This window comes from Artibeus jamaicensis, unplaced genomic scaffold (assembly GCF_021234435.1).
Source record: "Artibeus jamaicensis isolate MK-2021 breed Jamaican fruit bat unplaced genomic scaffold, CSHL_Jam_final scaffold_804, whole genome shotgun sequence".
Classification (NCBI taxonomy): domain Eukaryota; kingdom Metazoa; phylum Chordata; class Mammalia; order Chiroptera; family Phyllostomidae; genus Artibeus; species Artibeus jamaicensis.
Window position 1 is genome coordinate 2033910 of NW_026522055.1, and position 14229 is coordinate 2048138.

At 44.4% G+C, this 14229-nt stretch overlaps 1 protein-coding gene across 1 annotated transcript in view; it reads left to right on the plus strand.

The window, feature by feature from the left end:
• The window catches only part of LOC119052031 (sialic acid-binding Ig-like lectin 8), a 32415-nt gene extending 22518 nt beyond the window's left edge, over positions 1-9897 (plus strand). Inside the window, exon 17 of the mRNA XM_053659678.1 lies at positions 8669-9897. Within this exon, the coding sequence (XP_053515653.1) occupies positions 8669-8860 (192 nt within the window). The 3' untranslated portion in view covers positions 8861-9897. The remainder of the gene's footprint in view (positions 1-8668) is intronic.
• Positions 9898-14229: the final 4332 nt, after the last annotated feature.

Below are 14229 nucleotides of genomic sequence, written 5' to 3' on the forward strand. Positions count from 1 at the left end.
TGCTCTGCACGGCCAAGGTTGCTCTCCGCATCTCTTCCTCCACCCAGATCCCACCACCCCATCTTGCTCACAGCACGACAGCCCCCTCCTCTTTTTTTCAGGCCAGGAACAGAGTACGAACCTTCTCTCTGTTCTTCCTTTCTACTCCCATGACCCCAAATTCACCACATCTTTTCCTCCTAAGAACAGCTACCACCGGTGACCCTCTCTCCATCTTGACCCCCACTTTTGCCGAAGCTGCTGGATCTTTTCCTGGGTCCCCTCATTTTCCTGCTACACGGCGATTGTACAAAGGCTGTCAGTCCACCTCCTCTGCCACTGAACATCTGTTTGTCCCCACTGCCTAGATCGGAAGCTGGAAAATATTTTCTTTTCTATTTTTCTTCTTTTTAACCCTAACCCAAGGATATGCTTATTGACGAGAGAGAGAGAGAGAGAGAGAGAGAGAGAGAGGTAGAGAGCAATAGAGGTAGATAGAGAGAGAGAGAGAGAGACAGATGGAAAGAAACACTGATGCAAGAATGAAACATCGATGGTTGCCTTCTTGCATGCACCCTGATGGGGGATTGAACCTGCAAGCTTTTGGTGTAAGGGACAATGCTCCAATGCTCCAACCCCCTGAGCCACCCAACGGGGGGGGGCAGGGGCAAACTTTTTCTATAAAAGGGCAGGGAGTAAATATTTTTGGCGTGTGGGCCATACAATCTCTGTCGCAGCCACTCAGCTCCACTGCTGTGGTGTGAAAGCAGACATACGCCATCTGTAAATGAATGAGTACAGCTGTGTTTCAATAAATCTTTATTTACAAAAACAGTCAGTGGGCCCATTTGACCCTTGGGCTGTAGTGTGCTAGCCCCTGACCTTCAGAATAAAGCCCAGACTCTTCAGTCTGCATCTCTGCGTATGTTCTGGCCACACAAATGCCCACCCCTCCTGAAGGGTTGTGGTTAGGGTGAGGTGAGTGAGGCATTTGTCTCAGATGTAAAACTCAAGGGAGTGCCAAAAATCTCAATAATTAAGATAAGTAGTGTTTTAATGAACAATTTTTTCCTTTAAAACTTAAAATATTTTATTTTATTTTAATTTTTTAAAATATATTTTATTGATTATGCTATTACGGTAGTCCCATTCCCCCTTTTTATGCCCCTCCACCCTGGACATCCCCTCCCACCTGCATTCCTCCCCTTTAGTTCATGTCCATGGGTCATACGTATAAGTTCCTTATTATCTACATTTTCTATACTATTCTTAACCTCCCCCTGTCTATTTTCTACCTACCATTTATACTTCTCACTCCCTGCTTCCCCTTCTCACTGATAACCCTTCATGTGATCTCCATTTCTATGAATCTGTTCCTGTTCTGGTTGTTTGCTTAGTTTCTTTTTGTTTTTGTATATGCTTAAGGTTCAGTTGTTGACAATTGTGAGTTTGTTGTCATTTTACTGTTCGTAGTGTTGATCTTCTTCTTTTCCTTAGATACATTCCTTTAACATTTCATACAATAAGGGCTGGGTGATGATGAACTCCTTTAATTTGACCTTATCTGGGAAACACTTTATCTGCCCTTCCATTCTAAACAATAGCTTTGCTGGATAAAGTAATCTTGGATGTAGGTCCTTGCCTTTCATGACTTCAAACACTTCCTTCCAGCCCCTTCCTGCCTGTAAGGTCTCTTTTGAGAAATCAGCTGACAGTCTAATGGGAACTTCTTTGTGAGTAACTGTCTCCTTTTCTCTTGTTGCTCTTCAGATTCTCTCCTTATCTTTGATCTTGGCTAATATAATTATGATGTGCCTTGGTGTGTTCCTCCTTGGGTCCAACTTCTTTGGAACTGTCTGAGCTTCCTGGACTTCCCTGAAGTCTATTTCCTTTGCCAGATTGGGGAGGTTCTCCTTCATTATTTGTTCAAATAAGTCTTTAATTTCTTGGTATTTCTTTTCTCCTTCTGGCACCCCTATGATTCGGATGTTGTAATATTTAAAGTTGTCCTGGAGGTTCCTAAACCTCTCCTCATTTTTTTTTTTGAATTCTTCTTTCTTCATTCTGTTCTGGTTGAATGTTTATTTTGTCCTTCTGGTCTAAATGGTTGATTTGAGTCCTGGTTTCCTCCCCTTCACTGTGGGTTTCCTGTACATATTCCTTTATTCCACTTTTCATAGCTTTCACTTTTTCTTCTATTTTGTGACTATACTCAACCATTCCTGCAAGCTTCCTGATTACCAGTGTTTTGAACTCTGCATCTGATAGGTTGGCTATCTCTTCTTCATCGTTTAGTTATATTTTTTCTGGAGCTTTAATCTGTTCTTTCATTTGGGCCATACTTTTTTTGTCTCAGTGCACCTGTGGAGCTTTAGGTATTCGCCAGAGCTGGGTAACTCACATCGTTGTCTCTTGGCACTGTATTGAGGGACAGGTCAGAAAGGGAACACTGCTGCTTGCTCAGCTCTCATCCTGCTTTCAGTCACTTCCCCTGCTACCCATAAGCAAATTGGGCCCTTCTAGTGCTGATTCCTGGGTGGGTGGGTTTGTGTACATTCTAGAACTCCGTAGGTCTCTCCAATGAACTCTCCTGTGAGGCTGGGAGTTTCTCCTACTTCCACAACCCCCACAGGTTTCTCCAGTCAGAGGTTTTAAAGCTTTCTTTCCCTGAGCTGAAACCGGGCTTGTGTGGTCTGTCTCACCCCTCAGTTTTTCCTCTTGGTTTATCTGGATGCAAATGTGGGACCACCCTGTCCACTAGCTGCTGCCTCACCTGGTCCACAAGCTGCCACCTTGCCTGCCCAGGTCCTCCAACCTCTCCACTCTAGCTGCCCATCTCCACCCCTCCTTACTGGTCTGGGTGAATGTTTCTTTAACTCCTTGGTTGTTATACTTCCATTCAGTTTGATTTTCTGGCAGTTCTGGTTATTTTTTTGTTTTTAAATTTGATGTTTTCCTTCTTTTGGTTTTGCGAGGTAGCACAAACCAAAGGTGTATCTACCTATGCTTCCATCTTGACTGGAAGTCCTAAAATGCTTTTTAATTTTTAAATTTCACTTGAAATCCCATATTATATTAGTTTGGGGTGTGCATCATAGTGGTTAGACATTCACATAACTTATGAAGTGGTGACACCATAATTCTAGTACCAAGGCTGACACTACACATAGTTATTAGAACATTATCGACTGTATTCTCTATGCTGTACTTTACATCCCTGTGACTGTTCTGTAACTGCAAGTTTTTATTGTTAATTCCTCCACCTTTTTCACCCAGACCCCCTGCTCCCTCTTCTTTGGCAGCTGTCAATTTATGTTTTGTATCTATGGGTCTGTTTCTGTTTTATTTGCTCATTTATTTTGTTTTTCTTTTCTAGATTCCACATATGAAAATTATATGGTATTAGTCCTTTTGTGTCTGACTTATTTCACTTAGCATAATACCCTCTATGTCCATTTATGTTGTTGCAAATGCTGCAATTTCATTTTTTTAATGACTGAATAATATTCTATTGTACCTGTGTAACATGTCTTCTTTATCCAGTTGTTTATTGATGGACACCTAGGTTGCCATTAATATTTTTGGTATTGCAATGCATGATTTTTTAAAAAATCAAAATCAATAAAAAATCTATGATAAGCAAAATATCAAAAATCTAAACAATGACAGAATTCATATACTGACATTAGTTAAAAGTTATTTAAGATCATAACTTAGTCAAGAAAAATAGTCAAACATAGCAACATTCTCAGCTAAAAATGAGAAAAACAAGAAAGTTAATTTTGAAAATATTTTTCCTGTGATAGCCTTTGGTGAAGCCCCTCCCCCCCCAACAGAGAAACGTCAATGTGTGGTTGCCTCTCATGTCCCCCACTGGAGACCTGGCCACAACCCAGGCATGTGCCCTGACTGGGGATTGAACTGGTGACCCTTTGGTTCACAGGCTGGTGCTCAATTCATTGAGCCACACCAGCCAGGCTTAGGTTTTCAACAATATTTTAGTTATTTTCATGTTCTGGGAAAAACCCAGCCATTAAAAATATGTAAAACATAGATAAAGGGGACACACACACTTTTTTTTTCCTGTCTCAAGCTCCAGTTGGTTCAGGAGGACACTCATAGTAATCTTGAGTTTGTTTAAATGTCTGATATTTTTGTCTCCATGGATTTTTTGGCATTCATTTTGATTTTAAAACCTTGCATTAAAATATAATTTCTCTCAACTACAAGGTTTTGGGCACTACTTTTTATTTTGCACTCACTCTAATCCCAGCCTCACTCTCCTGCCAGCCCCCTGCCTTTTCATTCTACAAAAGTTCATTCCATCCACACTGGAGTTTTTATTGTTAGCAAGCAGACCAAGGTTGTTGTTGCCTCTGGGTCTTTGCATGGGCTGTTCCTCCCTTCTCAAACACTCTTCCCTCCTGTTTCTACTCATTCATTCCCATTCCATCTTTATCTTACTATATAACTATCACACTTTTACTTTACTTATTGCATTCAGTGTGTGACCAAAATCCTCTGAAGGGGTTTGAGCAGCAGAGTGAAATAATTCTTTCATTTATTAATTCATTCAGGAAATATTATTATTATTGAGCACAAACCAAATGACAAGGTCCCAGGGACCCATGAAAAAAATGGTTTTTTACATCTTAAGCTCAATGAAGTTTTATTCTAGACAGAGGGATATACCTAAGCCAACCAACCAAACAACCAAACAACAAATACATGAATAGAATGTAAAAAAGAGACACATACTTTGGGGAAAATGCAGAGCACAGGGAAGAGGGGCTGCAGGGAAGATGGTTTATGAAGGTTTTTTTTTTGTGTGTGTGTGTGTGCTTTATTTGTGGCAGTAAAAAAACATAACATAAACATACCACTTTCATTATTTTAAGTGTATGGTAAAACAACATCTTTCTACAACTTTTTCATCTTGCAAAACAGGAACTCTGCCCTTGTTGGATAACATCTACCCACTTCCCCCACTATGTCTGCCCCTGGCAACCACCATCTCATGTTCTATTTCTATGGGTTTAACTTCTCTGGATAACTTCTATAATTGGAATTGTATAGTGATTTGTCCTCTTCTGACTGGCTCATTGCACTTAGCATTATGTCCATGTTGTAGCATGTGATGGAATTATATATATATATATATATATCACATTTTCTTTACCTCTTCATCTGTCAATGGCTATTTGAGTTACTTCCATTTCTTTGCTACTGTGAATAACACTGCAATAAATTAAGATGCTGTTCCCAATTCTTTTGCATAAATACTCAAAAGTAGGGTTGCTGGATCATATGGTACCAGGTTTTTTTGTTTGTTTGTTTGTTTGTTTTTCTGAGGAGCCTCCATGCCATTTTGCACAGCAGCTATACCACTTCCCATTCCCACTGCAGAAATTTCCGGTTTCTCCACATCCTTGCCAACATGTTATTTTTTGTTTTGTTTTAGTTTGGATTTTTACCAGGTGGCCACACGAATGGATATGAAGTGATATCTCATTGTTGTTTGGATTTGCATTTCTCTAATGATTAGCGATGTTGAGCATCTTTTCATGCTTTCTGGCCATTTGTGTATCTTCTTTAGAAAAAATGTCTAATTCAAATTCTGTGCCCAGTTTTGAATAGCTTTTAAAAATGTTTTTGAGTTGCATGAGTTCCTTATATATTTTGGATATTAACCACCTTATTGTATATATGGTTTGCAAATATCTTTCCCTACTCCATAGGTTGGCTCGTGGTTTTTGTTAGTGATGTTTGAGCAAAGGCTCGAGAGTCTGCCATTTGACTGTATGATCGAAGAGTGCTCTGAGTGGTGGGAACAGCAGGTACAAATGCTTTGAAACAGGAGGCTGAGCAGTGCATGGAGAAGCAACCAGGCCATGTGGTTAGACGAAGGGTGGCAGGGGCCAACAAACAGGAAGTGAGTTTGAAGGAGTCAGCGTGTATGTAAATCATGTGTACAGGCATTTGGATATCTTTGAGCAGAGGAAGAACATGATCCAACTCTTGTTCTCAATGAAAAGCTCTGGCTGCTGGGTGCAGAAGAGGCTGTGTGGCAGGGACCTTAGAAAGGAGGCAGGTGAAATATTGCAGGCAGGAGATGGTGGCTGGGACCAGGCTGCCAGGGGTTGCAGCCTGATTAGAATCAGGATGAATTCTGAAGTTAAGGCTAAAGGGATTTGCTAATAGGTTGGGAGCATGATATGATTGCCAAGAAGGGGTCAAGAGTGCCTCCTACATTGTTGTTCTGAGCAGCCAGAAATAGAGATATCAATCACTGAGGTTGAGACAGCCTTTGTAAGAGGAACAAATACAGGAAAGAAAAGGAAGTTCAGCCCTGGCTGGTGTGACTCAGTGGACTGAATGCCACCCTGTGAACTAAAAAATTGCTGGTTTGATTCCCACTCAGGGCACATGCCTGGGTTGTGGGCCAGGTCCCCAGTTGGGGGTGTGTAAGAGGCAACAAATGGATGTATCTGTCACATAATGATGTTTCTCTCCCTCTCTTTCTACCTCCCTTCCCCTATAAAAAAATTTAAAAAGAAAAGGAAGTTCAGCATAAATACATTGATTTTTGTGTGTTTTTTGGACAAGGGGATAGGGATTTCAAGTATGCTGTTGGATCAAAGTCTATAGTTGCAGAGAAGGGAAATGAGCTGCAGGTACCAATTTGGGCACCACCCACCCATAGATGAATTAAGCCCATCTACTGACTAAAATGACAAAGTGATGCTGAAGAGAAGAGTCTGGGGCTGCTCTGATATTTATGGGTCAGGGAGGTGTCAGGCAACCAGTAAGGGGGATGCCAGCAAAGCCGATGGACCCGGAAAAATCTTGACATCTTGTAATTAAGCAAGAAAGGGCTTTTGTTTAGAAAAAGTGTGCAACCAAGTTGCCTGCAGCTGCAGAGTCCAGAAAGGTGAGGCCTGGAAGATGACCACATGGATTTCACGGAGGTCATGGGTGTTCTTGATAATAGCAGCGTGGGAACTGGTTGTGTGTCTGTGTCTTAATTGAAACAACCAAGAGGAATGAGAGGGGTGAAAATGTCAATTTTGTTGAAGCATCCTGTTCTGTTGTCTAGCATCTGTTTCTTTTTTGTTGTGTGAGTCTGTATTAGTTTCCTGTTGCTGCTGTAACAAAGTTCACAAAGTGAGTATTTCCAACAACATACACTTACTATCTTACAGTTCTGGGGGGGTCACAAGTCTAAAATGGATTTCACTGGGTTAAAATTAAAGTGTTGGCTGGTGGGACTGAGTTCCTCCTGGAGGCTCCTGTATTTTCTTGCCTTCCCTGGTGTCGAGAGGTTGCTTGCATTCCTAGTTTGGTGGCCCTGTTCTCCAGGCCAGAAGCATAGTACTTGTAGCTTGAAGTCTCTCTCTGCCTCATTCTTGTCCTTGTAAAGACCTTTGTGATCCCATTGGGCACAGCTAAATAATCCAGGATCATCTTCCCACATCAGTATTAGCTTAATTGCAACTGCAAAGTCCCTTTTGCCATGTAATGTAACATACTTATAGGTTCCGGGGGTTAGCATGTAAATATCTTTGGGGGCTGTTATTCTGCCTATCAGAGAACATAATTTCTTTTTTTTAAATTTATTTCTTTATTTTTAGAGAGAGGGGAAGGAAGGGAGAAAGAATAGGAGAGAAACATCAATGTGTGAGAGAAACACCACTTAGTTTCCTCTGACATAACCCTAACTGGGGACCTGACCAGAGGCATGTGCCCAGCCTTCTGGTCTGAGGGATGATGCCAAAGCCACTGAGTCACACTTGTCAGGGCCAGAGCATCATTTTTTTTTTGACTGACTTTTCTTCCCTCTCAACTGTGAGCTTCCCAAGAGCAGGTGCCATGTCTGAAAAAAAAAAAAAAAAGACCCCGTACTTCTCTGTCACGTATCCAGTTACATCCAGTTACTGTCCATCATATATCACAATTCACAATTAGACATTTATTTGCTTAACTTTTTTTTTTTGCTGCTTCTTTTAATTAAAGAGGAAGCTGCAAGAAGTCAGCCTGTGTCTGCCTTTCCCACTGCAGTATGTCCAGTGCCCAGCTCAGGGCCTTGCCCATGGGGTTGGGGTAGAGGCTTCATCGGGCACAAAGCTTTGGAGTCAGAAAGGACTGGATTGGATCCTGGTTTCACCAGGGACTTTGAGCATGCCAAGTATCTGGTTTCACCTCAGTTTCCGTATCTATAAAATGGAACTAATGATAATATTTCCCTTGTCAGGTTGTTGTGGGAATTTAATGAGATTAGCAAGCACCAAATAAGGTACTCACAAAGTAGTGACTATTTGAGGAAAGCATGAGTGAAGGACCTCTCAACAAAAATGTGTGTGGGGCCCTGGCTGGTGTAGCTCAGGCTGGATCCCTGGCTGGATTGAGTGTGGGCCTGCGAACCAGAGGATTGCGGTTCGATTCCCAGTCAGGGCACATGCCTGGGTTGCAAGCCAGTTCCCAGCAGGGGACACATGAGAGGCAACCACATGTTGACATCTCTCTTCCTCTCTCCTTCCCTTACCCCCTAAACAAAATAAATAAAATCTTTAAAAAAATGTGTGTGGGGTGAATGGACATATCCATTCATAGGCTTCCCTCCTGGATACTCTCTGCCTCATCTTGTCCCCGCGGTTTCACTCTGACTTTTTTCCCCTTTCTGTCCACTCAGGGTCCCCTGATTGAACCCGGGACAGGCAGCCTCACAGACCACCCTCCCACAGCTATGGCTGTCCCTGCCTTGGAGGAAACAGGAGAGATTCAATATGCAACCCTGAGATTTCAACAGATGGCGCCTAGGGACCCTCAGGAACGGGAGGAGGTGCCTGAAAATGAGTACTCTGAGATCAAGATTTCCAAGTGAGAACGGTGGAGGTGTGTGGCCCTGGCTTGAGGAACACAGCTCCTGCAAGCAAAGAAGAAAAAAAGAAAAACAGGGGCTGATTCTTGTAGAATTAAAAGCCCTCTGGGTGATGAGTTAGACGCATAGTGGAAAGAACACTGCCTCTGGACCCAAAGAGTTGTGAGTTCAAATCCCCACTCTGCTTCTTTACTAAATAAGTGACAGTAGTCAGATTCCTGCCTTTCTGTGCTTCCGTTTCCTGCCCTGCAAAATCAGTGGAGAAGCTTTGCCTGAGAGTGTGTGGTGAGAATCACAGAAATAGAATCCTATCAGAGCGCCTGGCTCAGTATGTACGCTGAGTGCCTGGCTGGGTTTCTGGGCTTTGAACAAAAAGTTCCCACCAGGAAGTTCTCCTGACTCTGGAAGTGACCAGCATCAGTCCCTGGCACACTGAGGTCCCACCCCTTGGAATGCCCCACCCAGCCTTCATCCACGTGTGTCTTTGAAAGTGGGGCTCAGGGGGTGAACTTCTGGGTTGAGATGCAAGTCAAGCAGGAGCTCATGATGTTCCCCATAAAAGACAAACCAAATGAATGAGATGTATCCAAGCTGATCGAACAGCCATCTAATGAATCAAACAACACGATCTGAAAATTCACCTCCACACGTCCATAGATTCAGCCATCAAGGAGTCCCTGTCTCTCTCTGTGTCCATCGCTCTCCTTCCCTGCTCCTTTCTTTCCATCTTTCCTCCTCCCTCCCTCTTTCTTTCCTTCCCTTTTCTTTCTTCAATTGTAACTGCCAGAGTAATGAACACATTTGTTTATATACTTTGGGGCACGTCCATAAAGACAGCTCTGAAAAAAACTTCCCAAAATAGCATTATGGGGTCTGAACTCACTTCACGCTCGTTTAACTTTATTGATTCCTGCCCTCCCCCTCCAGATTATAAAAGCAATGTATGTACTTTGTGAGAAAAACACATGTTCGAATATACAGTAAAGTGTAAAGAGGGAAGTTAAGAGAGAGCACTATTAATAATTAACATTTTTCCACAACATGTGTACAGGTGTCTATATATACAGTTTTATGTGTACACATAAAACTGTGGCACGCACACATATACTGCACATACTATAACTATATCAATAAATTAATCCACGTGTTCAACAATAATGGTCCTATCAGATGCTGCTTTGCACTAGCATTTCTAATTCATCAAGCTGTGAGCCTTTTCTACAACGTAGTCACCTTTTCCCAGTGCAGTTCCCAACAGGTGACAGGTTAGCTCAACGTGTGCTGTGCCCACACAAGCAATTATCGCCTGTCGGGCCTTTGGAGGTTGTGCTGTCTCCCTGCCGATGACAGTGCCGAGTTGGGACGTGTCTATAGCGTCTCAGATGGACCTTGGTGTCAGGTTAGCAAAGCCAGGGCATTAGAAGCATACTTGCTGGCAGGGAAGACGCATTAGAATTAGAGCACAGTGCTCCGTGCATGACCCGCCCCAAGCTGCAGCCCATTGGCTGGCTCTGATCAACAGTTGGAGCAGCCATTGGCTACTCTGCCTGTGACATCACACAGCAGGTCCTAGGCGGGGTCTCCAGACTTTTTGCAGGAGCCTCTGTCTCCCAACCTCAGTGTGACTGTTGGTGTCCCATCGCTTCACGGTCTCCTATGAGTACCAGCACCCCCCCCCATAGCCTAGCCCACCTCTTTGGGGGGACTCTCAGCCCTTCACCACTCCTCCCTTACCTTCTTGACCATCTGGTCCTGTCCTCCGGGTCGAAGGTGGATTCTCACAGGCCCCCATTTGTCCTATGGGGAGAGACCAGGGGAGAAGTTACACCTCAGGTCCATAGGAAACTGAGAGAATGCAGGGGAGTCCTGGGTAGATGAGGGGTTGGCTTCTGCTACACAACCCTTTTGGGAGCAGGACCCCAGGACTAGGAAGGGATGACTCTGGAGGTGGAACCTCTGCACCAGGAGCCCTCAACATCCCACACACTTTTTAAATATTTTGGAGGTCTTAAGGTCACTGCAGGAAGATGCCATGGGGCAGGGGATGGGTGGGGGGGAAAGAGGCAGCGTATACCTGGGGAAGGAGTGGGCACCCCCTGGCCTAATTACTGGTGATGATGATGATGATGATAATTTATTCCCCATCTGTTACAATATATGCCAGGCACTATGGTAGATGATTTATAGAAATTATCTTGAGCCCTCTCAACAGTTACACAGGTAGATGCTTTAACTCCAATTTGGAGGTGAAGACACAGGGATTGCGAGCAATAACATCACTTGCCCAAAGTCACATGGCAAAAAAAAAAAAAGACAGAGAGAGAGAGAGGGGGAGAGAGATCAATATTCTAAACCCAGCCTCTCTGACTCCCAGTCCCCCCTGCTCTCATGTCAGACTGGAAACCTCAGAGAAAGTGTCTCTTAGAGGGAATAGGACAGTGAAAATATTGGGTTGACTCTTGGCGGTGAGGAGGGGTCATGCCTGGCTAGGCTTCCTTTAGGATGTAGAAGAAGAACTGAACCACATCTCCTGGAAACATTCGTAAACTCCCCAGAGTTGATCATAACCAGTTTAGAAATTTTACGCTGAACAACGATGATGGTATTAAGAGCAGCATCTAGGATTCTACTGAGTGCTTACTGCATGGCAAGCTTTGTTCCAAGGTCTTTATCAGTAATACCTTCCTTGATTCCCATAGCAGATAGCCCTGTGAGGTTGGTATCGGTATCACGCCCATTTTACAGATGGCAAACTAAAGCACGAGTGGGCTAATTTCCCCACTGTAACATTGATGGCCAAAACTATAATCTTCTTGATATAGAAACCATACAATGATCACAAATAGGCTCAATATGGCCCTGGCAGTTGTGGCAATTGCATTGAGTGCTGGCCTGCAAACCAAAGGGTCATCAGTTCGATTCCCAGTCAGGGCGCATGCCTGGATTGTGGGCCAGGTTTTCAGTAGGGGGCATGTGAGAGGCAACCCCACATTGATGTATCTCTCCCTCTTTCTCCTTCCCTTTCCATCTCTCTAAAAATAAATAAAATCTTTTAAAAAATAGGCTCAATATCAAAATACTAAAGCAATAAAAAGGACGTATCTTTTAAAATCTTCACCATCATCACCATAACCAATACCACCATCACCAGCATTACTATCATCACCATTGTCCCCATGATTACCTCTATCATAATCATTATCACCAACATCACCATCACAACCCCATTCACCAGAATCATTACCACCATTAGTATTACTGTCATCATCACCATTATCACCACTATTCTTATACTTTTCATCTTCTAATTCCTTCTCTTCCTGATCATCATCATTATCAACATCATTATCATCAATGCTATTTTTAACACCCATTACAGTGATCCTTAACCAGGGCAATTTGCCCCTTCCCCCCCGGCCACCACCATGGGACCTTTGTAATGCCTACAGTCATTTTTGTTTGTTTAAACTGGGGGTTTTGGTGGTTGTTGCTACAGACAGACATCAGGTGGGCAGAGGCCGAGGATGCTGCTAAACCTCCTACAGCACACAGGACAGCCTTAACCCCCCACAGCTGAAATAATCTTATGACCCTAAGTATTGATAGTGTTGAGGCTGAGAAGTGCTAGTCCAATTGGCCAAGAATGTTGAGAATCCCCTCCAAGACCTGTGTCTAACCCTCCCTTTGTCCTTCATGGCAGGTGTTACCCTTCACATCTTCCACGTGTGGCTAGAAAAATCTGACAGGAGAAATGATCTGCTTGGGATCACCCAGCCATCTGGAAACCGAGCTGGCACTTAACCCCAGGTGTTAATCATCTACCCCCCCAATCTCCTCCCCTGGTGTAGCTGGCCTCCACTTCACTTGGGAACTGGTGACTGCCATGTACCAGACACATTCTCACACCTGCCCTGCTCGGTGGGCTTCAATACCTGCATTGTAAACACGAAGGAACTGGGACGAAGATAAGTCACTGGATGAAACCCTACTGTTATTTTAGAGATATGGCTGTTTGTAACACTCCCTCTCTCCTGGTTGGCTTCTGGCCCTTGAGACCTATGTGTCTGCCCCACATGGTCCCTGACAATCCATTTTCTGGCATGTTCCTTCCTTCTTTGCTCTGCCTCCCCCCTTTTCAAAGGAGTGCTGGCTCCTGAGTCCCAGACCCCAACCAGCACTCCACCCTTGACCCCAGGCAATGAGCATCTGGTGGGGAAATGATTGATCAGAATGTAGACTAGGATTCTGCAGGTGTAGACTCCACCTAAGACTGTCATCACGATGAAAAACACCACCAAGGGTCCTGTCATGTAGAAGCCTGTTCTAACAACAGGCATTTGCCCTGGAAGGAGAGGATACATGGAGGTCAGGACCATGACTGAGTCTTCCCTTCACTCACCCACAAACCTGTTCTTCAAAGATGTGTTAGTACTTCCAAGGGGCAAAGCACTGTCCAGGTAGTTAGGGATTCAGCGGTGAACTAAACAAACTTCCTGCCCTCATGGGACTGACCTTGTAGCTGGGAACTGGACAGTCAACGAGTAAGTAAAGAGATGTCTAGGGGACTTCCGCCAAGATGGAGGCATAGGTGGATGTGCCGTGCCTTCTCACACAACCAAGTTTAGAGACAACTAAATATTAGCAACAGAAAACGCAGCCAGAACACGGAAAATTGAACTTTTCAAAAGTCCGTTAACAACAAATTCTTCAGCCTGACCGGTAAGGGGCAAAACCAGCGGCAGGTGAAGCGGGGTTGCACAGGAGGTCTCGGTCCGATGGACTCAGGCGCGGAATCCAGACGCGCAGAATCCAGGCGCAGAGTTGGACGTAGTGAGTGACCAAGCGAGCGACCAGGCGAGCGACCACGGGGGAGACAGCGGGGGAGCGGTGCTGTGTGTTGATTGTGGTCGCACATTTGTGCGCAGGCGGACAGGCGAGGGAGTGGGCGGTTGGACCGGAGCCCGGCGGGTCCCTGCGGCAAGTGGTAGTGAAGGACGCCGCCATTTCCCTGCTCTGACCCCACCTCCACATACAGCATCATAACCCAGCGACTCTGAGTGGCCCCGCCCAGGTGAACCACCTAAGGCGCTGATCCTCACCCAGCTGTCAGAAACAGCAGAGGGGGTCGCCATTTCCCCACTCTGACCACGCCCCCACATGCAGCGTCACAACCCAGCGACCTGGGAATCCAAGGCGCCGCTTCTCACACTTAAAGGGCCAGAACAGACCAAAAATGTTGCAAGAAGATCTCAAAGCCCCAGAGCCCATAGATCTAAGCAATGAAGAAATAGCAAAACTCCCAGACGCACAGTTTAAAACACTGGTCATCAGGATCCTCACAGAACTGGTTGATTATAGCCACAAATTAGACA